Source organism: Phoca vitulina, unplaced genomic scaffold, assembly GCF_004348235.1.
Source record: "Phoca vitulina isolate PV1807 unplaced genomic scaffold, GSC_HSeal_1.0 scaffold4, whole genome shotgun sequence".
Classification (NCBI taxonomy): domain Eukaryota; kingdom Metazoa; phylum Chordata; class Mammalia; order Carnivora; family Phocidae; genus Phoca; species Phoca vitulina.
In genome coordinates, this window is record NW_022589707.1 from 8447219 (window position 1) to 8475020 (window position 27802).

Consider the following 27802-nt stretch of genomic DNA (forward strand, 5'->3'; position numbering starts at 1 on the left):
GGCTCCATGGTGGTGGTTGGGATGGGATTGGGGTGGGGGTTCCATGGCCTTCACTGCCTCCAATTTTATGTTTTCCCTGATAAAATTGCATTTGAAAAAGGGAAGGAGGGGGCACAGTGTTTCCTGTGGTAAAAGACTGAAAACCAGCATTCTGTGACCTGGAGTGGCCCCCTATAGGTAGGATATTTTATGTGAAGGAAGCTTCCCTTGTGATTCTGATAGGCCCTTTTCCTGTCCCTTCCATCCCTGGGAAGAGGCCCCTGGCTCTGAACTTGAGGCTTTCATTTGCCATCAGCTCATCCTGAAGAGAATCATAGCCCTAACCGCGACTATGCCTGTTTTCCCTAACTTCTGACCAGAGGCGGGCCCATGGCTCTTTCTGCAGAGGGCTTTGTCAGGCTGTTTTCACAGGATAATGTCAGTCTGCAGTTGCCCATAGGACTGAGACATGTAGCTTCAACTAAGCGGGATCTAGTTTGTGGGGGAGTTTAACCACGCTCACTGCTGCTCAGTTATGGGTCTGTAATTTGGAGACAGTGAGAAAGAAAAATGGAGTTCAATCTTGAGATCAGGCCATAGGGTTGATCAAAGTGACAAAGTGAGCAAGGTCTTGAGTCCACCATTTGGAACGATTTTTGAGCAGTTCCCGGAATAATTCATTCCATTATTGCACTAGGGTGGGCTGCGGTGCCAGACGGAAGTGGGGTTAACAAATGGATGGGATTTCATCTTGGCGAAGGCCACCTTCCATGTGGGCCCTGGATCTCATTCCCGCCCATCTTAGATTGCACTGCAATCTGTGAACATACTTTGATGATTTCTGTGTTTTGTTATTCATTAAGACCATCATATGGCCATTTTGGGTAAACATTTGGCAGTGCTTGAAAAGAATGTGTCACACAGTTGTGGGCTTCAGTGTTCTGTGTAAGCCCATTAGTGCTAATTGTGTGGCTCACATCTTCTGTATATTTCCTGTTTTTAAAAATCTGGTCAGCATATCCTGTCGGATACTGAGACAGATGATTGTGGATTTCTCTTTTCCTTGTAGTTTTGTCTATTTTTGCATTAAATAGTTGAGGCTGTCATTAGGCCTCATGCAAATACAGAAATGGCACACCAGTGAATTGAACCTTCTTTAAAAAAATCATTTTGTAATATCCCTCTCTACCTCTAGTGACACTTTGTGCCATCAAGTTTTTGTCTGATGTTACTATAGCTAAACCACCTTTCTTTTTGCTTAGTTTTTCATGCTGGACCTTTTCCCATCATTTCACCTTCTCTAAATTCTTACTATGTTTTTTTTTTTTTTTTAAAGATTTTATTTATTCATCTGACAGAGATAGACACAGCGAGAAAGGGAACACAAGCAGGGGGAGTGGGAGAGGGAGAAGCAGGCTTCCCGCAGAGCGAGGAGCCCGATGCGGGGCTCGATCCCAGGACTCTGAGATCATGACCTGAGCCGAAGGCAGATGCTTAACTACTGAGCCACCCAGGCGCCCCAATTCTTACTATGTTTTAGATGTGTACCTTACAAAAATGTAGTGTAGGATTTTTAAAAAAACCCCGTCTTGGAATCTTTGCCTTTAATTTGGCCATTTAACCTGTTTACATGGGATGTATCCATACTGATTGGTTTAGGTTTGAATCTCCATCTGACCAAGCGCTCTCTGGTTTTCCCATCTGTTTGACATCTCTTTTTTCTCACCACTTCAGGATCAAATTTTTTATTCTATTTTTTTTAGAGATTACTGCAGGCATTCTTGTCTTATCAAAGTCTAATATTAATTGATACTTTTACCATCTTTCCAAATAATGTGAGGAGCTTAGAGCTTTAATACTACTTGTCTATTCCTGATTTTTATATCATTATAGTCATGTATTTTAACTATCTACATATAGATTTTTTAACTCGGTAACTCATTATTACTATTTTATACAGTGAATGTTTGCTTAAATTTATCCACGTATTTACCACTTTATTGCTCCGGATTCCTTTCTGCAAGTCTTGTCTTCCATCTACAATGCTTCTTCTCCTTAAAGAAGATCTTCAAGTATTCCCTCGGTGGAGTGATACTCTCAGTAGTTGTGTGTTAAGATATGTTTCTCTTCTTCCTTTATTCTTGAAAGGTATTGTCATTGAGTGTGGAATTCTAGCTTGACAGATATTTTCTGTCAATGCTTTAAAGATATCATTCTATTTCTTTTGATTTCCATTGTTTCTCTTGAGAACTGTCCATCCAACGGTGCTCCCTTGTACGTAATTTGTCTCTTTTTTTCTTTGGTTGTTTGCAAGATTTTCGCTTTGTCTTTGGTTTTCAGAAGTCTTATTACAATGTGTTCAAGTATGGATTTCTTTTTATTTGTCTTACTTGGGGTTTGTAGGCAATTGAATATGGAGTTTGATGTCTTTCATCAGCATTGAGAAGTTGTCAGCCATCAAATACTACTTCTGTCCCATTCTTCTCTCTCTGCCTAGTTCTCCAATTACACACAGGATAGACTTTGCCACTGTAGACTCTAATTCTCTTACCCTCTTCTTTATTCTCTATCCTTTGTTTTCATGGGCTTTATTCTGACTATTTTCTTCTGCCCTATCTTTTATTAAATCTCTTATCATCTGTGTCTAATCAACTTTTATAATTACCCATTGGATTCTTAATTTCAGTTATTTTAGTTTTAGTTCTAGAATTTCCATTTTGTAAATTATTAAATAGCTTTTTGTTATACAGTGTCATTTTTCATCTTCATGAACAGAGTGAATATAATTAAAAAAATCTGATAACATCAATATTTGTTCACTCATTGATCTGTTTCTGTGGTCCATTATTTCTCCTGGTTAGTTTTCATTCATGTTGCTGTGTTTCCTTGTGTACCTCGTTATTTTTATTGTGTGCATAATATCAATTACACACAATTGTTTGTAGAAATAACTTGAGACCTAGGATGAGTCATGTTTTTTTTTTTTTTTTTTGGTTTGGTTGCTTTAGTCAGGGACCAACAACAATCTGCCACCATGTGTCTAGTCTCCAATATTGAGATAGTTATAGTTAAGTTGTAGACTTTGTAAGGGTTAATTTATTTTGGTCACCTTTCCTTCTATGTGCAGCTCTTTGGAAAATTTTTCCCCAAGGAAATTAGAGATGAGCACAAAAATGCATATCCAAGATTCTCCACCTCAACATTACAATATTTGTGAAAATGACAGCTTAGAAGCAGCTTATAATGGAATAAAAGATAGCTTCTAAAATGATGTTTTAAAATGATATTTAATTATTTGGAAAAACACTTGCTATATAATACAAAGCAGAAAAAGCAGGATGTGAAACTATGTATTTAGTAGGATTCCAGTTTTGTAATACACATGAATATGCAAAGAAGAAGCTTGGGAAGCATCCTATCAAGATGTTAACAGTGGCCATATCTAGAATTAACACTCTGGGACAATTTTTATTTTCTTCTTTACACTTTTACATGTCTTTCAAATTTTCTACAATGAGTGCATATTACTCTTTTTTTGAATGCATATTACTCTTATAATCAGGCAATAAAATCAAATTAATACATTTTACATAAAGTCTTTTTTTAAAAGATTTTATTTATTTATTTATTTGACAGAGAGAGAGAGCACAAACAGGGGGAGCTGCAGGCAGAGGCAGAGGGAGAAGCAGGCTCCCTGCTGAGCAGGGAGCCTGATGTGGGGCTCGATCCCAGGACCCTGGGATCACGACCCCAGCCAAAGGCAGATGCTTAACAGACTGAGCCACCCAGGTGCCCCCTATTTAAAATTTTTAAAAAATTAATACATTTTAAAAAAGAATATTTCAGGGGGACCTGGGTGGCACAGTCAAGCATTTGACTTCTGGTTTCGGGTCAGGTCGTGATCTCAGGGTCGTGAGATCAAGCCCCGTGTCAGGCTCTGTGCTCAGTGCGGAGTCTGCTTCAGGTTCTCTCCCTCTCCCTCTGCCCCTCCTGCTTGTACTCTCTCTCTCTCTAAAATAAATAAATAAATCTTGAGTATTTCACAGGAAAGCAATATAGTTACAACAGAGCCGATAGACTACATTTAACAGTACTTATCTGGTTGCCTGGGAAAATTTTCAATGTCAGAGAATCTTCTTTTCCATCAAAAAAAATTTTAAGTGCTTTTTATTTATTTATTTTTTGGGGGAGAGAGAGAGAGAGAGAGAGAGAGAGAATCAATCTTAAGTAGGCTCCACACCCAGCACAGAGCCTGACATGGGGCTCAATCTCACGACCCTGAGATCATGACCAGAGCCAAAATCAAGAGCCGGATGCTTAACTGACCAGGTGCCCCCCCCAACCAAAAAAAAAATACTAATTAAATGTCAAGTTGCATATGGTGTGGAGAACTGCTTATTGACAGACAGCCTTTGTTTTTGGGGTGCCCAAGGTATACAACAGAATGTACAGACACACTCCAGAATGTTCAAGACATAAAGAAGACTAGAAATAAGACAGAGAAAAAAACCAGAATCTCAGTGTTGGAAAGGGACCTAGAGGCCATCTGGCCCAATCCTTAACCTAGTAAGAATGCTCTCCTACAAAGAAAGTAGTATGTTAGAGAGCTTGGTAAGGCTGCATTTGACTTCTCCTGCCTCTCAAAGTTGTTACTTGGACTTCTGCTAAAATGCCTCAAGTGGCAGGTGTCTATTTTTTTTTTTAAGATTTATTTATTTATTTTAGAGAGAGAGAGAGCATGAACAGGAGGGGCAGAGGGAGAAGGAGAGAGAATCTCAAGCAGACTCTGTGCTGAGCCCGGTGCGGGGCTCTATCTCATGACCCTGAGATCACGACCTGAGCTGAAACCAAGAGTCGGACACTTAACCGACTGCCCACCCAGGCGCCCCTGTTTCTTACTAATTTTTAAGGCAGCCAGTTCCACTGTGGGATAGCTCTCTACCTGTTAGAAAAGTTAGTGAGTTACTAGCCCAAGCAGGTAAGGGCATTTTAAGGTGAAGTTAATAAACAATGGGAGGGTAGGGTAGGGGAGGCCAACTCTATGATTGGCAATTTCTGGCTTCTTCATTCCCAGCCTTACCATTTGTACAAAATATTTCTGTTGGCACAACAGTGCTTGTGGTCAGATTCATTTTTGTTTAATAAACAGAGATGTATGTTCTCAAAGAGTAATTTTAAGCTAAGGTTTTTGGGAAATAAACTGCATGTTTGTGATAAACACTCAGCCAATTTTTCTTTTCCAGTTTGTCCACATGAAACTAAAAAGGATCAGAGAGCTGAGTCCGACACTGTTAGCCCTTCCTCCCAGGCTCAAGCTTCTTCTCTCTGGCTGTGTGCTTCTGGCTGTTTCTGGAACTTTCCTTCACTCTCTGTCTTTTGTCTGGGCTGCTCGTAGCCTGGACAACCAGCTGTGAGTCAGGAGTCCTGGATTCCACGTTTGTGTTGTCTTCCTTTGTGTGACCTTGGAGGAGGTCATGTAACCTTGGTGATAATGCTACCCAAGAGAGGCGGTGGGGGCTCTCTGGGAGGGAGATACATGGGGGAAAATCCAGGGAAATGTTGCCTTCAATCCTTTGTGAGAATTGTCTGAGGTCTCCAGGACTCTCCAGAGGGGATAGGTTATCCCTAGAAGGGGTTTTGCTACGCATAGTGCCTAATGCAAAGGGATGTTATGTCCTGTAAGAGACCAAGGGGAAACCAGAAGCTACGACGTGAAGAGACTCTGAGAGTCAGGAGCCCATATTCTGCCTCCAGCCACTAATTCACTGGGGGAGCTTAGGCAAATCCCTTCACCCCCTGGGGTTGCCTCCTCATCCTTACAGCAAGGGGATTGGACTCGATGATCTCTATCTAAGTTTTCCTCCAGTGGTACAATTCTGTGACCATGTGCTCAACACAGCCTGTTCAATGGAGAAGCAGGTAGAGGTGGCCATTGTGCCGAAAAGAGCCTCCCCAGTGGAGTTTGGAGAAAATATTACCGAAAAGGCAAATAAGCGGGGAGGTGCTCCTGAGTGAAAAATGGGGAAGTCTGAAAGGTAAAATGCATCGGTGACAAACTTTGAGGCATTCTGTTCTCTTCGTGAGGAAATTTTATTTTCCTACATCTCACTGCCAGTCAGCCTGTGACTTGGCAAGTGAAGACAGAAGGGAGTGGAGTGTAAAGTAGCTCCGCTCTGGAGAAAGGAGATGCAGAGAGACGAGGCCAAGATATGTGGAGGTGCAGGACAAGCAAGCCGGAGGGTTCCATGATGGAGGATCTTCTCCTAAGGAGTGAGGTGGCCGTGTGCTGAGGGGAGGGAGGTAAGATGAGATGGAGCAGGAGAGGAGAATGTGGCTGTCAGTGAGAGCCACTTGGGGGGGCTCTTTTTTAGGGAATAATCTCGGGGGACAGAAAGGTGTAGAAAAACTGTGAGGGCCAAACTGACGTTGGAGGGCACCATTGTGCACCGTGACACTCCCTGAAGAGGGTCCATGGCCAGGAGAGAATGGGGATGTATGTGGCAGGAGATGATTCTGGTTTCAGCAAACATCACCCTGACCTCAGTGTGCTGATGACATGAACTCTTGGACATTACTATCAACAAATTGCATCTCTCTGCATGTGTGTGTGTGTGTGTGTGTATGTGTAAGTTGAACGTCATTCCCTCTCTTTTTAGCAACTTCACATCATTCCCTCTGTCTCTAGCACTTTCCCTCTATGAATGCAGATTGTGAAGGATTGTGGTTAATGGGGTCAGTGTCCGGCCAATGGTGAAGTGCTAGGTAAGTGGATGGTACAATCAATTATTTGAATGAAGGTGATCTGGCTGGAATTCAGTTCAGAAAAGTTAGACACTGTTTTTGGAAAATTGGGTTGTTACTTTGCAGCTAGATTGTTATTTTTGGATTAAATTCCTTGTGAGTGTTTTAGCTTGTTCTCCACTTATCTCTTTTGGTTTTTTATTTTTATTTATTTATTTTTTAAAGATTTTATTTATTTATTAGAGAGAGAGCACACAAGCAGGGGGAGTGGAGGGCAGAGGCAGAGGGAGAAGCAGGCTTCCCGCTGAGCAGGGAGCCCGATGTGGGACTTGATCCCAGGACCCTGGGATCATGACCTGAGCCAAAGGCAGTTGCTTAACTAACTGAGCCACCCAGGTGCCCCACTTTTGGTTTTTTAAATTAGGATGATTTCCTGTAAGTTGATCTTGTACTGCTGAACGTGTGGTCGAGCACAGTATCTTTGTAATCCCCTGTATAGGGACGTGGGAACAAAGGAGGCCCTTTGTTTAAAGGAATGCCCATTTTGAAGGGGTGTAAGTGGAGCGCTCACCTCTTTCCCTCCTCAAGAGCCCTTTTATAGAAAGTCCTAGGGGCACAAAAGTGCCTTGCCGGAGACCTGCATAGACAAGTGTAAAGAGGCCCAAACTAGCATTGTGCCCCAGACTTGTCTAAAGAATGGGATCACTGGTAGTAAACCCTAAATGTCAAAAACATTTGATCATACTGGGGACCAATTCTGTTCTAAGAAGGTTGTTTTTCTCAAGACCGATGCCAAAGGTGTCAATTTAAAGCCTTGGGTTGAGAATTTTGAAGATTCATAAAAAAACCAGACTTAATGACTAATAGGAGGATGACTTGCTTTTTAAAATAGTGACACAAACAAAGGAACAAGAGCTACTTCCTAACTTTGGGTAAGTTATCTAGCTCGCCTACGCCTTGACTCCAAGGAGTGGTCAGGACTCAATCTTTGTGTCTTTTCTACCTATTGCCGGAAACGCTCTTGAGGGTCATTGCTGTGCTGGGTTCTCCTCTCCCCTTGGCCCTCTGTCTGCTGTTGAGATTCACAGCAGAGAATTTGGGACGCTTACTTTGGTTTTGGACGACCTGGACTGGGGTTGCTGCTAACGCTGGTGCCGTTCCAGCCCTGAGTATGTCAGCAATGCTGTGAAATGCTCTGTGGAAAGAATACGCTCAGGTAGGACACTCTCAGAGAAATGTAAGATTTATCTTTGTATGATTCAAAGCGTTTGTCTTACAGGCACCTAAGGGGTAAGGAAAGGTAGAAGGTGCCCAGTTCTAGATGTGCTGGGCCACTGGAGCTCACAGAATTATCTTGGATTATCAACTGTCTCTTCCTTGAGAAAATAAGTGAAATCTTCCCCTGACGCCAGTTTCCCCCTCAGTTACTGCCCTGCTCCCTCCTTCCCTTTCACAGCCTGAGATCTTTTTTAAAAAAATTTTTATTGTTATGTTAATCACCATACATTACATCATTAGTTTTTGATGTAGTGTTCCGTGATTCATTGTTTGCGTATAACACCCAGTGCTCCATTCAATACGTGCCCTCTTTAATACCGATCACCAGGCTAACCCATCCCCCCACCCCCCTCCCCTCTAGAACCCTCAGTTTGTTTTTCAGAGTCCATCGTCTCTCATGGTTCGTCTCCCCCTCCGATTTCCCCCCCCTTCATTCTTCCCCATCTGCTATCTTCTTCTTCTTTTTTTTTTTTTTTTAACATATATTGCATTATTTGTTTCAGAGGTACAGATTTGTGATTCAACAGTCTTGCACAATTCACAGCACTCACCATAGCACATACCCTCCCCAATGTCTATCACCCAGCCACCCCATCCCTCCCCTCCCCCACCACTCCAGCAACCCTCAGTTTGTTTCCTGAGATTAAGAATTCCTCATATCAGTGAGGTCATATGATAACATGTTTTTCTCTGATTGACTTATTTCGCTCAGCATAACACCCTCCAGTTCCATCCACGTCATTGCAAATCACAGCCTGAGATCTTGAGAGAATTTGAGAGTATCTGGCTTTCTTCACCAGCCACTGACTTCCCAATTCCCCAGTCCCTTCTTTAAATTTTGCCTCCTTCGTGTGCCTCAAGTAGGTCCATCCGGGTCACCAGTAACCTCCAGAGGACAGACAGTGAGCACTCCACGATTCTTGAGACACTTTCATCTCTTGAATTCTCTCTCTTCTGACTAGCCTCCTGGATCTCTGTTTCTGGCCCATCTCCTCTGTCCTGCCTTCAGACCTTTGAGCTCCCCCACTCCGGGGCCTGACTTCATTGCATCTGTCCCCCTTGTTGTGGACTGAATTGTGTGCCTCTCACACACTCCCTGTTTTCATAGGGTGAAACCCTAACCCCAGGACCTCAGGATGTGACCTTATTTGGAAATAACCTGTTATATGTTAGTATAAATACCTATTTTTATGAAAATACTGTATTTTCCAAAACAAACAATTTAGTGAAAAGAGTAGCATCGCTGGCTTTATTTTGTAAATCTCTTTAAAGTCTGACTTAATAGAAGACAGCTGGATGTCTTTTGCATATCTATTTTTACATTTGGACTCCTTGCTATATGTTATTTTTGTTGAAATACATGATGAAAATCTGGCTTCACAAAAATATGTAGTCTTAAAAAAGGGAAAAATGGGGACACCTGGGTGGCTCAGTCGGTTAAGCGTCTGCCTCAGCTCATGATCCCAGGGTCCTGGGATCGAGCCCTGCATTGGGCTCCTTGCCCCGCATCGGGCTCCTTGCCCCGCATCGGGCTTCTTGCCCCGCATTGGGCTCCTTGCCCCGTAGGGAGCCTGCTTCTCCCTCTGCCCGCCGCTCCCCCTTCTTATGTTCTCTCTCTCTCTCTCTGACAAATAAATAAAATCTTAAAAAAAAAAAAAAGAAAAATAAAAAATGGAAAAATGTTTTACTAGTCTCTTCAGGTAGTCATGTGTATTTTTCATTGATTCTCTACCAAAACTTAACAAGTAGTAATTTTTAAAAGCTTAGGTGCAATGTGGAATCAGAAACCAAACCACTGACCTTTTCATTACAATCCCTTGGATAATCATATACTCTCAATGGATCATTTGCCCAAATGTGACTGTGTATCATCATGCATTGGACATTTGGGAAATACTGGTTCACTGAGTTTTGCAGATCTCCCAAATGCTGTCACATTTCATTATATAATCACTTAAAAAAAAAAATCACATTTATAAATATCCGCCACAGAAATACCCTCATCAGAAAAGTTTTCAGCATTGAGAAGCTGTCAAGTTCATGTTGGTGCAAAAAAGTTTTCCAAAATTTTAATTGTTTGAAAGTTAGTATTTCATCACTGGCAACAAACAATGCCAGTTGTTTTCCTTTGAAATGACAGAATCGTTTGGATCGCTTCTGAGAAGGCGCCCGCCAAATGCCTCTGTCTGAATAACCACAGCTTGTCAGCCGTTCTTTCAAGTAAAGATGGTGTTCTGTGAAAATAGCAGCTCATTCAGCTGACAACTCACACCAGCAGCACTCTCCTGACTTCATTATGCCAGAAAAGTGCTTTCTGGGTGCTTTCCATTTTGTCCCCCGGGATATTAAAAATTAAACAATATCTCCTCTTTCGCCTGGACCACAGCTCTCGTCTCAGAACTGCTCTGCCTGCTGGAGCTCTTGCCTCCCTCCCCATCCGCTCTGCAATTAGAGTATGTTTTCCAGGCTGTGCTGTTTACCCCCACCCCACAGGCTTCGGAGCTGTCAAGGGCGCCAGTCGCTCTTGTGATAAAGCCACCGTCCTTAACAGGGTCTGCAGCTCGTGGCTGTCCTCGTCTTGCTTCACCAGTGCAATCCCACTCCCCGCCCCCTCGTTCTCTCTGCCCTGTTTATACTGCCTTCTTCCCCCGAGGAAGAGGAGTCCGGTTATGCAGCTCAGAGAGCTGTGTTCTCTCCTTCCGTGTACCCATCTCAATTATTACACATTTGTCCCTGTGGTTACTTAATTTGATTACTGAGACTAGAGAGTCTCAGCTCCGGAGCCACACTACCTGGGCTCAGATCTCCGCTTTACCACTTACTAGCTGAGCAACTTTGAACTTGTCACCTGTCTCAGATTCCTAATCTGTAAACCAGGCAAACCATAACAATGGGGATTTAAATTATACCTATTTCTTCGGGCTTTGTCTTACATTAGCCCATAGTAAGCATCATCTTTGTATCAGCCATTGATATTAGGATCATTATATTTGACTGCCCTGCTAGACTTCACCAGAACGGGAATTGTTTTGCCCATTGATGTACCTTGCCTGGCACATCATAGTTGCTCAATCAATATTTTTGAGATGATTTTCTTTTATTGTCAGTGAAAATTTGGTTTTAATTAAATGTTTGATTTTCTTCAAATTAGTCAACGGATGCTAATTTAAAAAATCAAGTGGTGCAAAGGGGTTATCAAAGTAATGCTAAAGTCTCCCGCTCCACTCCATCTGCGGTTTTGTTCCCTAAGAACTACTTCTGACTAGTTTTTTCTTCTTGTTGTTACTGTCAAAATCTCCAGCTAATACATTGCCATTGCTGTTCCTGATTTCTCTGCCTTAGGCAGTTTCTATTGACTCGTACGCTTCTTTAGTTTTGGTCTCTCCCACCCCCACTAAAACATAAGCTCTGTGAAAGCAGGGGCTTGGTCCTGTTTCCAGCTGTGTCTGCAGAGCCTAAAGCAGAGCCTGACACATTGTAGGTGCTCCATAAATAAATAACCCCTGAATGAATAAGTGGCTACATCAAGACTCACTTCTGGAAGTTTCTGTAGATGCTTAGCATTGTGCTTGGTGAAGTACCAGTAAACGCCCAACGGAAATGAAATGGGCCCTATTTTTATCTTTACTGTTTCACAACTGTTACCTTCTGTCTCTCCTCTGTCCAGTCGGTTTCCATATCCATTTTATTACTTACACAGTTGTGAATATGATGCCCGCTCAAGTTGCCATTTCATTTTGTAACATTGTATCACTAAGGACTTAGTGTTTCCCCCCCAAGGAATTTTTTGTATTGTTTTTGTCTTTATGGACCATAATGTGTTGTTTGCAATCCAGAAATCCATAAAGCTCTGAAAACAAAAATAGTTTTTATGGACTTGGCAGCACAATCTGACCTGATTTAACGTGAGGCATATATAATTTCTATTGATTCTTTTTTTTTTTTTTTTTTAAAGATTTTATTTATTTGTTTGACACAGAATGAGAGAGAGAGAGAGCACATGAGAGGGGGGAGGGTCAGAGGGAGAAGCAGACTCCCTGCCGAGCAGGGAGCCCGATGCGGGACTCGATCCAGGGACTCCAGGATCATGACCTGAGCCCAAGGCAGTCGCTTAACCAACTGAGCCACCCAGGCGCCCAATTTCTATTGATTTTTCATAGTAAGAATGTAAATATTTAAGTACAGAAGGATTAACATGCTTTGATTACAGGATGCTGCCCCCAGGACCCACGGGGATATAATATATCATCTATACCTGGCTTAACTTTCTAAATAGGGAACATTCTGAAATCTGAAAGCCATCTGATCCCAAGGTTTAAGACCTGTACCAAGAGTGTTATGTGTTTGTTACAAAAATATCAGAGAATAAAGAAAAGGACAAAGCACATAAATCCAGATCCAAACCCTACCCATCATGATGATTTCAGTATAGTTCCTTCCACATCTTTCTATGGGGATTACACATGTTAAAAAAATTCAATGATACTATATGTACTGTTTCATAAAATACTTTATCAACAGTGTTCCAAGAACATATTTCCTTGTCATTTCATGCTGTTTTAATAGCTGTCCTGTATTCTATCACACATGTGTGTCATAGTTTATTTAGCACCCTTATCCTTTCCTACTCCCTCACAGTGGCCCCTGAAAAGGGTTCTGCAAAATCTCTAGGGTTCTGTGTACCAGTTTGAAAACCACCGATCTGGCTCAGCATCTTCATTTGGCAGTGAAGGAACTGGGCCTCATGATGGGGAGTTGTCTTCCCCCGGGGCCGCTCAAATCTCTCGGGCTAGTTTGATTTAGAATACACATCTCCAGAGATTTGTCTCTCTCCTCTCTCCATTATATAATGCCAGCTGAGCACACGTCTTCTTTGCTCTTCCTAAAATCTTTAAAAAAAAAAAATCTTTTATTTTGAAATAATTATAGATTTCACAGAAAGTTGCAAACAGGACAAGGAGGTCTTATATAACCCTCACCCAGTTTTCCCCCATTGGTTACATGGGGAAATTGACAATGACATAAAATTGTATATGGTTCTATGTCATTTTATCACATGCATAGATTCATATAACCAGCACCACAATCAAGACAAAGAACTATCCTGTCATTGTGAAGATCTCCCTTGTTACCCCTTCACAGGCATGTGAACACACACTACCACCACCATCACCACCATTCCTAATCCCTAACAATCACTAATTTGTTCTCCATCTCTGTAATTTTTTGTCATTTAGAGAATGTTATATAATTGGAATCATACACTGCGTGACTTTTTCAGATTTTTTTTTTTTTTTCGCTCAGCGTAATCACCTTGAGATCTATCCAAGTTGTGTTTATCAATAGTTTATCGCTTTTTGTGCTGAGTAATATTCTAAGGTATGGATGTACTACAAGTAGGAAATTTTGGTTGTTTCCAGCTTTTTTTTTTGTGAACATAAGTTTCCATTTCTTTGGGATAAATGGCATGAGTGTGATTGCTGGGTCCTAAGGAAAATGCATATTTAGCCTTTTAAAAAACTGCCAAGCTATCTTCCAGAGTGTACTGTTTTACATTTCCACCAGCAATGCATGACAGATCCAGTTTCACTACATTTTTGCCAGTGTTTGGAATTGTTACTATTACTTGAGCTGTCCTAATAGGTACGTACTGGTATCTCATCGTGGTTTTAATTTGTATTTCCCTAATGGCTGAACATCTCTTCCCGAAATTAGTTGCCATGTGTACATCCTTTTAGGTGAACTGTCTCTTTATGGCTTTGGCCCACTTTCTGATTGGATTTTTTACCACTGAAGTTTGAAAACTTGATAAATTCTAGTTGAATCCTTTATCAGATAGATACATGGCTTATATATATTTTCTTCCAATCTTTATTTTTTTTTTTTTTATTTTTTTATTTTTTTAAAGATTTTATTTATTTATTTGACAGAGAGAGAGAGACAGCGAGAGCAGGAACACAAGCAGGGGGAGTGGGAGAGGGAGAAGCGGGCTTCCCGCCGAGCAGGGAGCCCGATGTGGGACTCGATCCCAGGACCCTGGGATCATGACCTGAGCCGAAGGCAGACGCTTAACGACTGAGCCACCCAGGCGCCCTTCTTCCAATCTTTAGCTTGTCCTTTTATCCTTTTTTTTTTTTTTTGAGATTTATTTATTTATTTGAGAGAGAGAGAGAGTGCATGTGAGCGGGGAGAGGGCAGGGGGAGGGGCAGAGGGAGAGGGAGTCTTAAGCAGACTCTGTGCTGATCTCGGAGCCTGTCCTGGGGCTCAGTCCCGTGATCCTGAGATCACAACTTGAGCCAAAACCAAGTCTGTTAAGATCACAACTTAGCCAAAACTAAGTCTGTGCTTAACCGACTGCACCATCCAGGCTCCCCTCTTTTTATCCTTTTTACAGGATCTTTTGCACAGCAAATTTTTGTATTATTTTTTTGTTTGCTTTATGGATACATTTTGTATGTCTTATCTAAGAACTTTTCACCAAGCCCTTAGTTCTGAAAATGCTATGTTTCTTCTCAAAGTTTTATAGTTTTACATTTTTCTTTTTTTCTTTTCTTTTTTTTTTTTAGAGAGAGAGCATGTGCTCACATGCAAGTGGAGCAGAGGAGGGGCAGAAGGAGAGAGAGAATCTCAAGCAGACTCGTTGAGTGAGGAGCCTGCCTTGGGCTCGATCTCACAACCCTGAGATCATGACCTGAGCCAAAATCAAGAGTTGGGTGCTTCACCAACTGAGCCACCCAGGCGCCTCTAGTTTTACATTTTAAATTTATCTATGATCTGTTTTGAGTTAATTTTTGTAGAGGGTATGAGGTTTAGGTCTTGGTTCCGTTTTTGGCCTATGGATGCCCAGTTGGTCTAGACCATTTGCTGAGAAGGTGATCCTTCCACTACTGAAATGCTTTCCACCTTTGTCAAAAATCAGTTGACCTGACTTGTGTTGTAGGTTTATTTCTGGATTCTCTATTTCCTTGCATTCACCTATGTGTCTACGTTTCCACCAGGGCCACACTCTTGACTATTGTAGCTGTATGGTAAGTCTTGAAATCAGTTAGTGTGGTTTCTCTTACTTTATTCTTCTATTCACTAGACCTCTGCTGATATGACCCTGTCTGGGAAGAGAGGAGTGCCTGGTTACTGCTCTCCACATGACCTCCACGCCCCAGTGAGGGGGTGGCCTCATTACCAATGGACAGTCGGGAAAGTCTCATTGGATCTCTTCTGATACCACCCAATGAGGCTAACAAGGGGTGCCTTATTATCACAGGGATAATAAGGACTGGGAATTCAGACTCTGCACTTGGCCTTCTCTGACACGATACTGGGGGTATCACTTTGGTACATCTGGGTGAGGGTAGAAGTCTGGGCTTTCCACTTGGGCTTTGCGGGCATGAGTGGGCATGGGATCACAGTTTTTTCTGTGGTGTTTGGCTGGATTAGAGTGATTATTATCTAAAAGTCTTTCTTGCTAGGCTGCCCCTTTCCTGATCCGTTGGCTAGAGAGAACAGGCTTTATTTGGGATTTTTTTGGGGGGGGGGGATTTTTTTTTTTTTTCTACCTGCATATCTTGCTGGCTTCTGCAGCACCAAGCCTAGGATCTAATAAGCAAAAGAAACCTCAGAGAACTCACCTCTGTCATTTCTCAGACCCCGAGTTTCCTAGAAGGTCTGTCTTCTCTCTACCTTTCAGAGCCTTCTAATATTTATTGTATATATAATGTTCAGGGTTTTCCGTTTTACTTATTGGGAAGAAAAAGTATTTCTACTCCATCTTTCCAGAAGCAGAAGTCAAAGAAATTTTTTTTAAATGCGAATCAAGTAGGTAATGTCATTCCCCTGCTTCAAAATTTCCAAGGGCTTCCCAGTGTGATTAGAATAAAATCCAAATTTCTTATTGGCCCCTCAGAACTCCCCTGGCTCAGCCCCTGCTTGCGCTGACACCTCTCCCCACCCTCTCATGCCCCAGCCACACTGGCTTCCTTTCTATTTCTTGAACAGGTTGAACATGCGTACCATGCGTAGTTGTAAACAGGGACTCTGGTGTTAGATGACCTGTCCTGAGTGGCTGTGTGACCTCGGGCAACTTACTTAGCCTTTTTGTGCCTCTGTTTCCTCATATGTGACTTGAGAATAAGAATACCGCCAACCTCATAGGGTTATTGAAAAGATTAAGTGATTGACACACGTAAAGTAATGAAATGTGCTCTGCAGTCATAGGAACAATGCCCAGCACAGGGAAGCACTCAGGAGATACATTAGCTATGGGGATGAAGTCACATGACCGCTCTTGCAGGGCTGGCTGTTCCTTGCTGCTTGGACTCCCTTCCCCCAGCTCCTTTTTTTGCAAGCCTGGCTCATTTTAATCCTCTAAACCTCAGCTCCAATGGCCATTATCTGCTTATCTAAAGTAGCCTCTCTTCCTTTCTCTGAAGCCTAGCTTTCTATAATTGCTCTTTTCATACTCTGCAATATCTTGCTAATTTATTACTTGTTTACTGTTTGTCTCTTTCCATATGGACATCAGCTTCATAAGGGCAAGGACCTTATCTCTTACTTAACTGCCCTATCCTCAGAGCCCAGAACAGAGTAGGCACATAGTATACACTCTAAATATTTATTGGATGGATGAAAGAATTCAGGTCATTTATGGTTACATGCTTATTACACATAATGCTGCAGTAGACACTATTGTAGTTAAATTTTGGTTTACAACCTTAAAAATTTTTTCATAGGCTGAAGTTCCTAAAGTGGGATTACTGGGTCCAAGGATATGCAAATTGCCTTTTTGACAGATTGCATTAATTTACTGTCCAGCAGGTGTCCTATGAGTGTGCACCTTCCACTTAGGGCTTTAGGAGAAAAAGAAAGCAAGCCTTGAAATACAGTCTCCCTCTTATACTTCTACTTTCAAAATAATTACCTAATATTCTATTATACTTTGCAGAGAAGGACACTGGGAACCTGGGGTTAAATCGCTTCCCCAGGGTCGCACATGGTAAATGAGAGCTGGGATCCTTGCTCAGGCAGTTTGGTTCTAAACTCTGCTCTTAACCATCAAGATGTGCTTTTCCTCTCTATGCCCCTCAGTGATTCCTGGGCCCCGGAACCTTTGAGGACGGCTACACCATCCGCGGACAGGGAGACACAGCAACCCCCAACTGGGGTGAAGAGCAGAATGAGAGGTGGGCAGGGGAAGGGGCAGGAGAGGGAGGCACCGGTTGGTGCGGGGGCTCCTCTTGCTTCGAGTTCCCCTGGCAAGAGAGGCAGACTCAGCGTTGGTCATTCTCCTTACAGTTTTCAGTTCTAATCCTTCAGCTCTGCCTTGTCGCTCCTGAGTTCAGCCTTCAGAACTTTGCCCAGGTGAGTATGGACTCGAGTGATTCTGCCATGTTGGGATGGTGGCTGCGGCCAAGCTCTGTTTCTTAAGAAACCTGGCATTACCTTTCCTGTAGGCCTCGTTACAGGCCACCTGCTTCCGTTGAGGCCCTGGCCCCCCACCTGCCCTGCCCCAGGTTCAAGCAGCACCTGCTCAGCTGATCGTCCCCAACTGCCTTCACCCTGTTGCCTCCCAAGGTAAAGTTAGATCTTGCACTGTGTTCTCAAAAGCAATAGTTCTATTTGATGATGCACAAGAATCACCCGAGGGGTTTATTAAAAAAGACAGATCTCAGACAACCTGGGAAATTCTAACATTGATGGGATATTTGATATTAAAGAATTATTGTTGAATTTTAGGTGTGATCATGGTATCACGTGTGTGTATTATATATAATAATAATATGTATAATTATTATATATAATATATAACACGTGTGTGTATATTATAATATATATTTATATTATATGTGTGTATTTTTTAGAGATACATACTGAAATATTTTGGAAGACATAATATGTGTGGGATTAGCTTCAAAACAGTCTGGGGTGTGTAGGAGAAGCAGGTGAGGGTACTGATGAGGCGAAATTCAACAGGTGATGCTGAGTGGTCTGTCTATGGCGGTTCCTTAGAGTGCTCTCTGTACTTTTGCAGATGCTTTAATTTTTCCATAGTAAAAAGTAAAAAAAAAAAAAAAAACAGCACCCCTTTCATTCTAGGGTACATCGTTCAGGCACCCCAGGTGGGTGCACGCAGGGATCTGCCCCCGCAGGGAAAGCTGCTCTGCCAAGCTCATTAATGGGCACGAAGGTGGTCTCTGCAGAGTAACCAGCCCCTGAACCAGGAGACACGGCTGTAACCACTTCACTCCTCAGCCCCTTAGCCTCCCCACCAAATAAATGCAAGACAGTAATATTCAGTGAAAGGGTAAATCCTCATGTCTGGCCCTGTCTCTTTTTACCTGGGTCACGTCAGAAGCTGACTTTTAGCTACCGACTATTCATCGGTGTATTCTCTTTTGGAAGTCAAGTGTTTTTGAAGATAGCTGTTGTTAGGATGGTGGGCATGATATTTTTTTTTCGTTTCCAGAACGATTTCATTTTCACAGTGACAAGGAGGGTTCGGTGTGCTTCGTAGACACACTGGAAGGTTGTCTCTAGGGCCCTTCGAAGGCCTCTAGAAACCTCTTCCAAAACTTCTGCTCGCTGCAGGGTAAGTTACTTTCCTTAGAGAAGAAAGTCACTGCTTCCTGGTGGGGCCCCAAGGTTGTGGCCCCGGGCACAAGTGGCTGGGGGAGGGAGGGGGTTTGAGCAGGGCTGGCCGGTGAGGCAAGTTTGTCCTCACCACAGGCCAGTGTTGATACAACAGGGCTGGCTCTGGGCTCTGCAGGCACCTAGGGAGGAGAAGTACCGGGAGGGGCTCGCGGCCGCAGGGAAGCCACCTGAGGAATCCCCAAGCCAGGCTGGTCCTGGCCTGCCACTCACAAGCCCTGACCAAACACCTACTTGGGGACTGGGCTGAGGAAGCGCGGGAGCCTTAGCTCTCGCCCTACTGCAGATACCTGTCCAGGACCTGCTGGGGCAAAGCTGGGGTAAGAAGGCTTTTCACCCTATGTTCTTGGTCTGCTTGCTGCTAGTGGTGTGTGTCTCTCTTTTATGAAAACATTGCCTTATTTACCAGACAGGGTAGTATGAAAAGTTTTGATTCATCTAGGTGTCAAAAGGCAAAAAATGGAGGATCAGGCCAGGCATTCTGGAGGGAGGGATGAAGTTTGGGCTCTAGTCAATTAATTGGGAAATACCTTCTGAGCACCTGCTTTGTGGTCGAGCTAGACTGGTGATAGAATGGAAAACATGACATAGTTCTAACCTCATGGAATTTACTGGCCAGTGGGCAACACAGACATTAAACAAGTAATTGCCAGTAACTTCTGTTCCGGGAGTACTTGGTTCACCTGGTGTTGGTGGTGGTCTGGAAGGGCTTATGGAGGAAGAGGATCCTGACACTGAGGCTCCAATGACAGGATTATGTTGGGTGTGTGGGATACTGGGGGGCGAGGGGAGGAAGAGAGTGAGGTTCCAGATCTAGGGGAAAGCATGGACAAATGTCCTGAGGCAGGAGGGAGCTCTGGGAGAAATTCCGTGTGTCTGGAGAGCAATGTGAAGAGAAGTGAAGCTGGAGGGGACGGCAGAGGCCAGACACGCCGCAGCCTTTTGTTGGACAAATCTCATATTTTATAAGAAATAGAGATGATGGAAGACTTAAAGCAGAGAAGAGGTAAACCCAGTGTCTGGCAAACAATAGCTACTGTACACATTATAAAATGAAATGAGAAAAGGGGGCCCATTCTGGAGGTGTGGTAGTTATTCCAGAAGGTTGGTCTTTGGGGCAAGCAATTTGGCTTGGCAGTGGTAGAGCAGTCCAGAGGGTCTTTGATGGGAATGGATTCTACATGAATACCCTTTTTCCCTATAGAGGACATACAGATTTATTTCATTCTGCTGACTGCACAGGGTTCTGGAGGTCAGCTTAATCACTTTCCTGTTGATGGATATCTGGGTTAGATTCATTTATTACAATTATTGTATACAATGTTATCAGAAACATCTTTGTGCATCTATTTTCCCATACCTCTCCAAGTTTGTCTGGATGAAGAGCAGCAGAAATCCGAGGTCATGGGTATGAGTAATATAAAATTTGATAGACACTGACAAATTCCTCTCCGAAAAAGCTGTACAAATTTAGACTTCAGCTACTAAGTGTATGAAAATGCCTGCTCTCTCACACCATCTACAACAGGAGTTTGTAATCGTATTTTTTAATCTTTCGCCAATCCAATAGGTGGTGAAAAGTGCTATCTTGTTTTTGTTTATATTTCGAAAATTAAGAGCCATTCCTGTTGGATTTTTTTTTCATGTTGGATATTAATATAGTGCAACTAAAGCCAGTTTTGATCCGAAGGTTTCTACACCCTTACTCTCTCCAATATCTTTGTCTCCTGCAGACCAAGGCTGTGTCAAGATGGCGTCCGTGTTTCGCAGTGAGGAGATGTGTTTGTCCCAACTGTTTCTCCAGGTGGAGGCTGCATATTGCTGTGTGGCTGAGCTTGGGGAGCTTGGATTGGTTCAGTTCAAAGATGTAGGTGCTGCATTCTTGGAAGGCCAGAGGAAGGTGGGGTGGGAGTAGACATCTCTTTCACACCACTTCTTGGTAGTGAACTACGTGCAGGGAGAAGAGCCCTGAGCTGGGATAGATGGAATTCCATGTGGTTCTAGTTGTTCTGGCTAAGATTTGTGATAACACTGAGCAAGTGACTTGCAAACCTGTTCTCCTTTCCTCCATATGTATCCCCTCTATAGGAATGTTTTGAAGCTCTAGTACAGTCAATACTTGTTAGATGGCATTAGACTTTCTTTCCTAAGTAGTATCTTCCAAGAATTAGATATCTCCAGTGGGCATGTAGATTACCAAACCTTGTTCTGAGGACAGAAATCAATGCTTCCTAATTAGTCAGTCTGAGGACAAAGTATCATGGGGTGCACAGTCTCTCTGTGGTGATATTCTAGGGTGAGATGGTCTTGAGTGTGATGTTGGGGTACATTTCCCAGAGGTGGTTTCCTTACCAAGCTTTTTTGAATCTGATTTAGAAAATTGGACTCTTTACCCCTTTACTTCCTCACCAAGATCATGGCCAAAACTAAGCTCCTACAGGGAAGGATCATGTCTTGTTCTTTGTGTCCTTAGTTCCTAGGACCTGATGTGAGGCTATTCCTCAGTGACATTTATTGGGCAGGATGCCAAATTGCATTTGGGGGATTATGTGTAAGAATATCAAGGTTTTTGCCTGTAACTCACGTCTTGTGCATGGAAATATCTATTCCTAAAATGATTCCAGCAACATTTTCCAGCATTAAAAAAAAAAAAAAACAGAACAGAAAAAACACAACAACAACAAAAAACCCCAAAAGGAATACGTTGGTGGCTGTTGATACCAATGTGTGTCTTGTGGTTTCTCCCCACTCTAGTTAAATGTGAATGTGAACAGCTTCCAAAGGAAATTTGTGAATGAAGTCAGAAGGTGTGAGTCACTGGAGAGAATCCTCCGTAAGCCAATTTTCTGTTTACTGTCTAAATGTGAACTGGTGGGGAGGTAAGTGGTTTGCAGGACTGAATTATAACAAACATGTCCCTATTTGTATAGGGACAAAGTGTTCTAGAGACAAAGTGGGGCAGTGAGAGTTGGGATCCAGATGCTGTGGCAGGTCCCGGGGGCAATTTAGGCAGCTTAGCCGGCTGAAAGTCGGCTGTCTGCTTGGATCCATTTCTTAGGGGAGAAAACACAATCACCTTGGGATCTCTGGTGGGGTTTCATCCCGCAGGTTTCCTGGAAGATGAGATGCAAAATGAGATTGTGCCTCAATTGCCAGAGAGGCCCCCACCAACCCCTCTGCCACGGGAAATGATTATGCTGGAGGTATGTTGAGCCAAGGACATGATAGCTGGTGGCCCTCCATCTTTCTTTTTCTCTCTACTTCCTTTTATAGAACACTGAGTGCCCGCCATGCGCAAGGTACGTTAGAGAGAAACAAAACCTGGCCGTGCCCTCTAGAAGCTTATAGAGGAGATAGTGGAGGAAGGAGGGAGGGGTGAGGTGGTGGGAGAGGATGTCAAAAGGTAGGCAGAGCCAGATCCTGGAAGGCCCTGCAGATCTTGATTTTAAAAAATTGGATATTTTATCATCAGAAGAGGAAGGGCCCACTAAAGGAGGCGGGAAGGTAGGGGAGCTTCACTGCCCGAGCCTTATCTCTGGCTGGGTTTGTTTGTTTTTTTCTTTTAAGATAACTTAAAATTCTTGAAATTTTTGAAGCTGTTAGTGGTATAAATAAAGATACTCTGACAGAGATACGAGACTGGCAACTCCTCTGAAAAATATTTTGGATCCTGTCACACTAAATCCTGGATATTTTGGGAGAAGTTGTGTTGGTTGTATGTTTCAGACAGTACCTTAAAAAAAAAAAATCAGTGCATCCCCCTCCCCCCCCAAAAAAAAAGAAGAAGAAAGAAAGAAAAAAGAAGAAAAAAATCAATGCATCTAAATGAGTTTGGTATTGGCTGATTGGTTGGTTTTGAAACTCTACACTCTCACACATTCGTAGTAATAACCAGTTAGATAAGGCACAATCAGATGTTCCAACAATCCTTACTCAGTGTTTTCCTTTTAGATATTATTTATTGTTGTTTTTAAAGATTTATTTATTTTTTTTAGAGAGGGAGAGAGAGAGAGAGAGAGAGAGCCAGGGGGAGGGGGGAGAGGGAGAGTCTTAAGCAGACTCTGTGCTGAGTGTGGGGCCCGATGCAGGGCTTGATCCCACGACCCTAAGATCATGACCTGAGCTGAAACCAAGAGTCAGACGCTTAACTGACTGAGCCACCCAGGCGCCCCTGGATATTATTTACTATAAAGATGAAATTAGAACAACATGAGCTTCTGAGTAGCAATATCTGTCTAACCGTTGGTCAAGGGGACAGACTGATTTAACTGATCTGGCAGTGAGTTGAGTGTTCCTCCAGCATTCCTAGGGAGGGGAATCCTTCTGGCAAGAGTACACAATTGGCTTTGGGCCCTTGCCATGCAGAATTTCTAAAGAGGCTTTCATAACAATCCTAGGGAAAGTATTAATTAAAAAAAAAAAAATCTACCCACAAATCCACCATTTCAGCAAAAACTGCCTTTTCTATTTTCAGGTTTTATCCTTATCAGCTATATTTTTATGTAATTACATGTCCATAGTCTACATTATAATTTTCTACTGTTTGCATTTACTATCATATTGTAAACTGTTTCTTAAATGATGCATGATTCTCCAAAATATATATATATATTTTTAAAGATTTTATTTATTTATTTGAGAGAGAGCATGAGAGGGGTGAGGGTCAGAGGGAGAAGCAGACTCCCTGCTGAGCAGGGAGCCCGATGCGGGACTCCATCCAGGGACTCCAGGATCATGACCTGAGCCGAAGGCAGTCGCTTAACCAACTGAGCCACCCAGGCGCCCTCTCCAAAATATTTTTAAAAGCAGCATTATTTTTAACAGAATCATTAAGTGGATAGAGCAAATGGTTAAGAAATGGGGATTTCATTTTCTTCCCCCCACCTTTGTGCCACTGTAGTTAGTGTTCAGAATTTAGGGTAGTGATTACCTCTGGGAGGGGAGGGCATGGGATGCAATTGAAGTTGGTTGATATGTATGTGGGGTTCATGGTGCAGTTCTCTCCATCTAACATATGTAAAATTTTCCATCATAAGAAATGTTAAAAATTCAATTTTGTCTGATACTAATATGCTTTTGAGGGTGGTGGGGGAAGGTAACTAATATTTGCATGGATATCTTTGTTTTACTGTTTATTTTTAAAATCTTTTTGGTAAGGGTGTCCCTCAGGTAGATTAAAAGAAATCTAGCATGATAATCTCTGTTTTTTAATAGGTGATCTTAATCCATTTTCAGATATTGTGGTTGCTGATTTACTGGCAATTGTTTTTGTTAAATATTGAATTGGTACAGTAGAATTTTTAGAAAATATGTGTAAGGTAGAGAGAATAATGATATAGCAAACACCAAGTGCCATCACTCTGTATGACATAAAAGATGACCACAGTGATGCTCTTAAAAGCCTTCTGTGTGCCCCCCGTCCTTCCGCTCCTCCCTTGAGATAATCCTGTCCTGAATTTTGTGTTTTTCTTTTCCTCGTTTCTTCATTGTTTTATCACATATTTAGTCTTTTAAATAGCATATGATTTAGCTTTGCACATTTTAGCTTTATATAAATGAAATCATCATGTTTCTTCTTTTGCAACTTGCTGTTTTCTTACGTCATTTTATTCTTTAAGACACCGTATTGTTTCATGTTTCTGAAATTAATTTGTTTTCACTGATGGGTAGTGTTTCTTTTATTGCATGTTCCATACTTTATGGAACTTTATCCATTCTACTGTGGGTGGACATTTGGATAAATGAGAAATGAGCTTTCATTCTATACCAAATCTTAGTAGTGCATTCATGAATTGTGTCCAATAAAGAGTTGATCTTCACCTATTAGATTTTGAATTTCAATACCTATATTTTACATTTCCAAGATTTCTTAATTGTTCCCCTTTTATATTTACCTTTTCTTTCGTTTTAGGGCATGTTGGTTTAATAATTTTTTGGTTTGTGTGTTTGTGTAAGCAATGCCTTCACTTACCTCTTTGAGCATTCTAAAAAAAAGCCTTAAACTCTTTTTCAGACTAATCCATAAAAATAATTTCACCCAATGTGAATTTGTGTTCTGATTGTTGATTTTGTTGGTGATTTTTCTTTTTCTTTTTTTTTAATTTTTAAAAAAGATTTTATTTATTTATTTGACAGAGAGAGATATAGGGAGAGAGAGCATGAGCAGGGGGAGTGGGAGAAGGAGAAGCAGGCTTCCCTCCGAGCAGGGAGCCTGATGTGGGGCTCAATCCCAGGACCCTGGGATCATGACCTGAGCCGAAGGCAGACGCTTAACAACTGAGCCACCCAGGCGCCCCTGATTTTTACCTGGGATCATGACCTGAGCCAAAGGCAGATGCTTAACAACTGAGCCACCCAGGCGCCCCTGATTTTCCTTATCATTAGATTTCTTCTTGAGACTTACTCATTTTGTATGCTCATTTTGGAAGGAAGATTGTTTTTTTCTTTGTTTTTGTCTTGCATGTTGTGCTGACAGTTCTCTATATAGCCTTTTTTACTTGCTTGTACCTGGTTCTCCAGATTCCAACCCAGAACTAGCGATTCCTCTTGTTATATTTCATCATTGCAGTGTGTTTGGGGCAGAGGGAATTCTCAACATGTAAATTCACTCCAGCTTCCCTTTTTTCGTGTTTTAAATGGGGGAGAGACATGCAATTTGCTGAAATGCCTTGGCTTCTTCAGGAAGCTAATTTCCATCCCTGCAGAGTGTTTTCTAATCCTATTTGATGAAAATGGATCTAGTTTATAGCTCTCCGGTCATTTTGAGTTGGACTGAACATGCCACTCAACTTCTGGCTATATTATGATACACTGAATTCTTCTTTGATATTTAGTTATTTGTAGTGGTTAATATACAGTAAATATTACAGCACTGTCTGCCTGCTTTCCCTTCTTTTTCCATTCTTCATAGACTCTTCTAGAAAAACTGGAAGAAGAATTACAGGAAGCCAACCAGAACCAGCAGGCTTTGAAGAAAAGCTTCCTAGAACTGACTGAACTCAAACATCTGCTGAAGAAAACCCAAGATTTCTTTGAGGTTGTTATCTGGGGACTCTTTATTAAAGGGACCTTTCCCCCAGAGCCTCAAGTTTCCATTTTGAAAACTGGCTGGTTTGGAATATGCATAAATCACGCTTGTTTCTGTCCCATGCCGAGGTCATTAGTGAGGGGGGAGGGCATTCCGGGGGAAACGTGGTGCCAATTTGAACTAAACACAAACATATTATGATGCTCTTTGGAAAGTATGTGCCCTAAACACGCAGATGGAAGTGAGAACAAAGCACAACAGTGAGTTTGGGCAGATTTGGGATTTCGGTAGTAAAAGACTGGGGGAAGTTTTTGATCTGGCAAGGAGCACTCGACTTTTTGAATTCTCTTAACTATTTGTGGAAAATTAAAGTTTTGTTAAAAATAGACAAACCTTTGAGGTGGAGGGAGCTTGGAAGGTCGTCTAAATATGTTTAAGAGAAAGCAGTAGTTCTTTGACTTTCAGACAGAAACCAACCTTGCTGATGATTTCTTTATGGAAGACACTTCGGGTCTCCTGGAGTTAAGAGCGACACCTGCCTGTGTGACTGGAAAACTGGGGTTAGTGTAACTCTGCTCTGAAAGTTACATGTAGATGGGTTTCTGGTCCACAGTTCAGTGCCTGGAATGTGATAGATTTCCCAGAGGGTCTGAGTGAGTGAGTGAATGAATGAACGAATGAACCAGACACTGGAATGAGGGCTATTTCACATGAATATAGACCTCCACACTGTAATAAACCCAAGAGTAACCTCTTCAGGTTGGTGGAGTGGGAGGTAGTGTTACCTTGTTGTTAATGGTGAAACTAGCATTCTGGGAGCCTGAGGAATACAATGTTTATGTTGTTCCTACAGGGGGAGGATCGTTTAGATGCGTTTTCTCAACTGTTCCCTGCTTCCTTATCTTGGAAATACTGCTTTGGCAATAAAATAGATTTGAAATTTGCTGTTTGAAGTGCAATTAGCAATGAGGTAGTCATATGATCACATCATCCACAAGAAGGAGTAATGTGGTGTTAAAAGCATGGTGATTCAAAACAGTGGGATTTCATTCAGTGTCCAAGTAAAATTGATGTGTATGCATTGAAAACATTTGATCAGAAGGTAATATAGGCTCAGCGCACGTTTAAAGTGAAAGACCAATGGAAGTAACCATTTTAAAATTAATAGAAAAAGTTTCAATTGGAAATTATCTAGACACAGGGATGATTTTAAAAGTAGAGATAAATGGAAATGAGTATGTCTGTTTCACTTCTAGCACATTATTTATAAAAATGCATAGAGCCCATTGTTGAGCAGTTGGAACAGTTCCTTTCTTAGCTACGATGCCGTAATGGCGGGCTATCATATTGCTAATTGCAAGTAAGTGACTATGTAGTATCGGGGTGACTAAGGAAGTCTCAATACATCGGAGGAAACAGGAGGCCAAAAGGGACTTGGGGCGAGTAGGGGCTGGGCTGCCGAGTGGCCTCGGGACCCTTGCCAGCTAGTGAGGCCTCCTCGTGCTCAGGGGGAAGCGGGCCTCCGTCTCGTGCTGGCGCGTCCTCAGGTCCTGCGGGGCCTTCTCCCTGCACCCCGCTCCCTGGGCCTCAGCAACGTCTCCCCGTGTGACTGCCCAGGTTCACGGCCGGGGTGATCAACAGGGAGCGGATGGCGTCCTTTGAGAGGCTGCTGTGGAGAGTGTGCCGAGGGAACATCTACCTGAAGTTCAGTGAGGTGGACACGACTCTGGAGGATCCCGTCACGGTGGGTGTCGCGGGCTGTGGAGAGCTCTGTCCTCAGTTTCCCGGGGCCCTCGCCGGGGGCTGGCGGGGGGGGGGGGTTCTCTGAAGCCGTGGGTCTTCAGTTCTGTGAAGCTAAAAGCCACTGCCTTTCTTTCTCCTGGCTTTTCTCTTCCCCCCTTTGTAAAAAAAAAAAAAATTCCTACAAAAGGTCAATTCAAGGACTGATTGTTGTTAACACCCCACAACTATTCATGCTTCCAAGACCCAGCTATACCAGGTCCTGGAAACTTAGCAGTGCTCCCGCCTCGGGACGCGGCAGCTGGGTCTTCCTCACCAGGAGCTGAGAACTGGGCTGGGTCAGTGCGCCCCAAGCTTCCGTGTGCACCTGAGCAGCAGTGACCTGGGCATCCTGT

The 27802-nt window shown here is 42.6% G+C and overlaps 1 protein-coding gene across 1 annotated transcript in view; it reads left to right on the forward strand.

Moving 5' to 3' along the window:
- Positions 1-20390: 20390 nt before the first annotated feature.
- ATP6V0A4 (ATPase H+ transporting V0 subunit a4) overlaps positions 20391-27802 on the forward strand; it is a 51464-nt gene continuing 44052 nt past the window's right edge. The window contains exons 1-6 of the mRNA XM_032401161.1: positions 20391-20507; positions 21395-21473; positions 21749-21843; positions 25551-25676; positions 26133-26227; positions 27285-27411. Of these exons, the coding sequence (XP_032257052.1) occupies positions 20391-20507; positions 21395-21473; positions 21749-21843; positions 25551-25676; positions 26133-26227; positions 27285-27411 (639 nt within the window). The remainder of the gene's footprint in view (positions 20508-21394; positions 21474-21748; positions 21844-25550; positions 25677-26132; positions 26228-27284; positions 27412-27802) is intronic.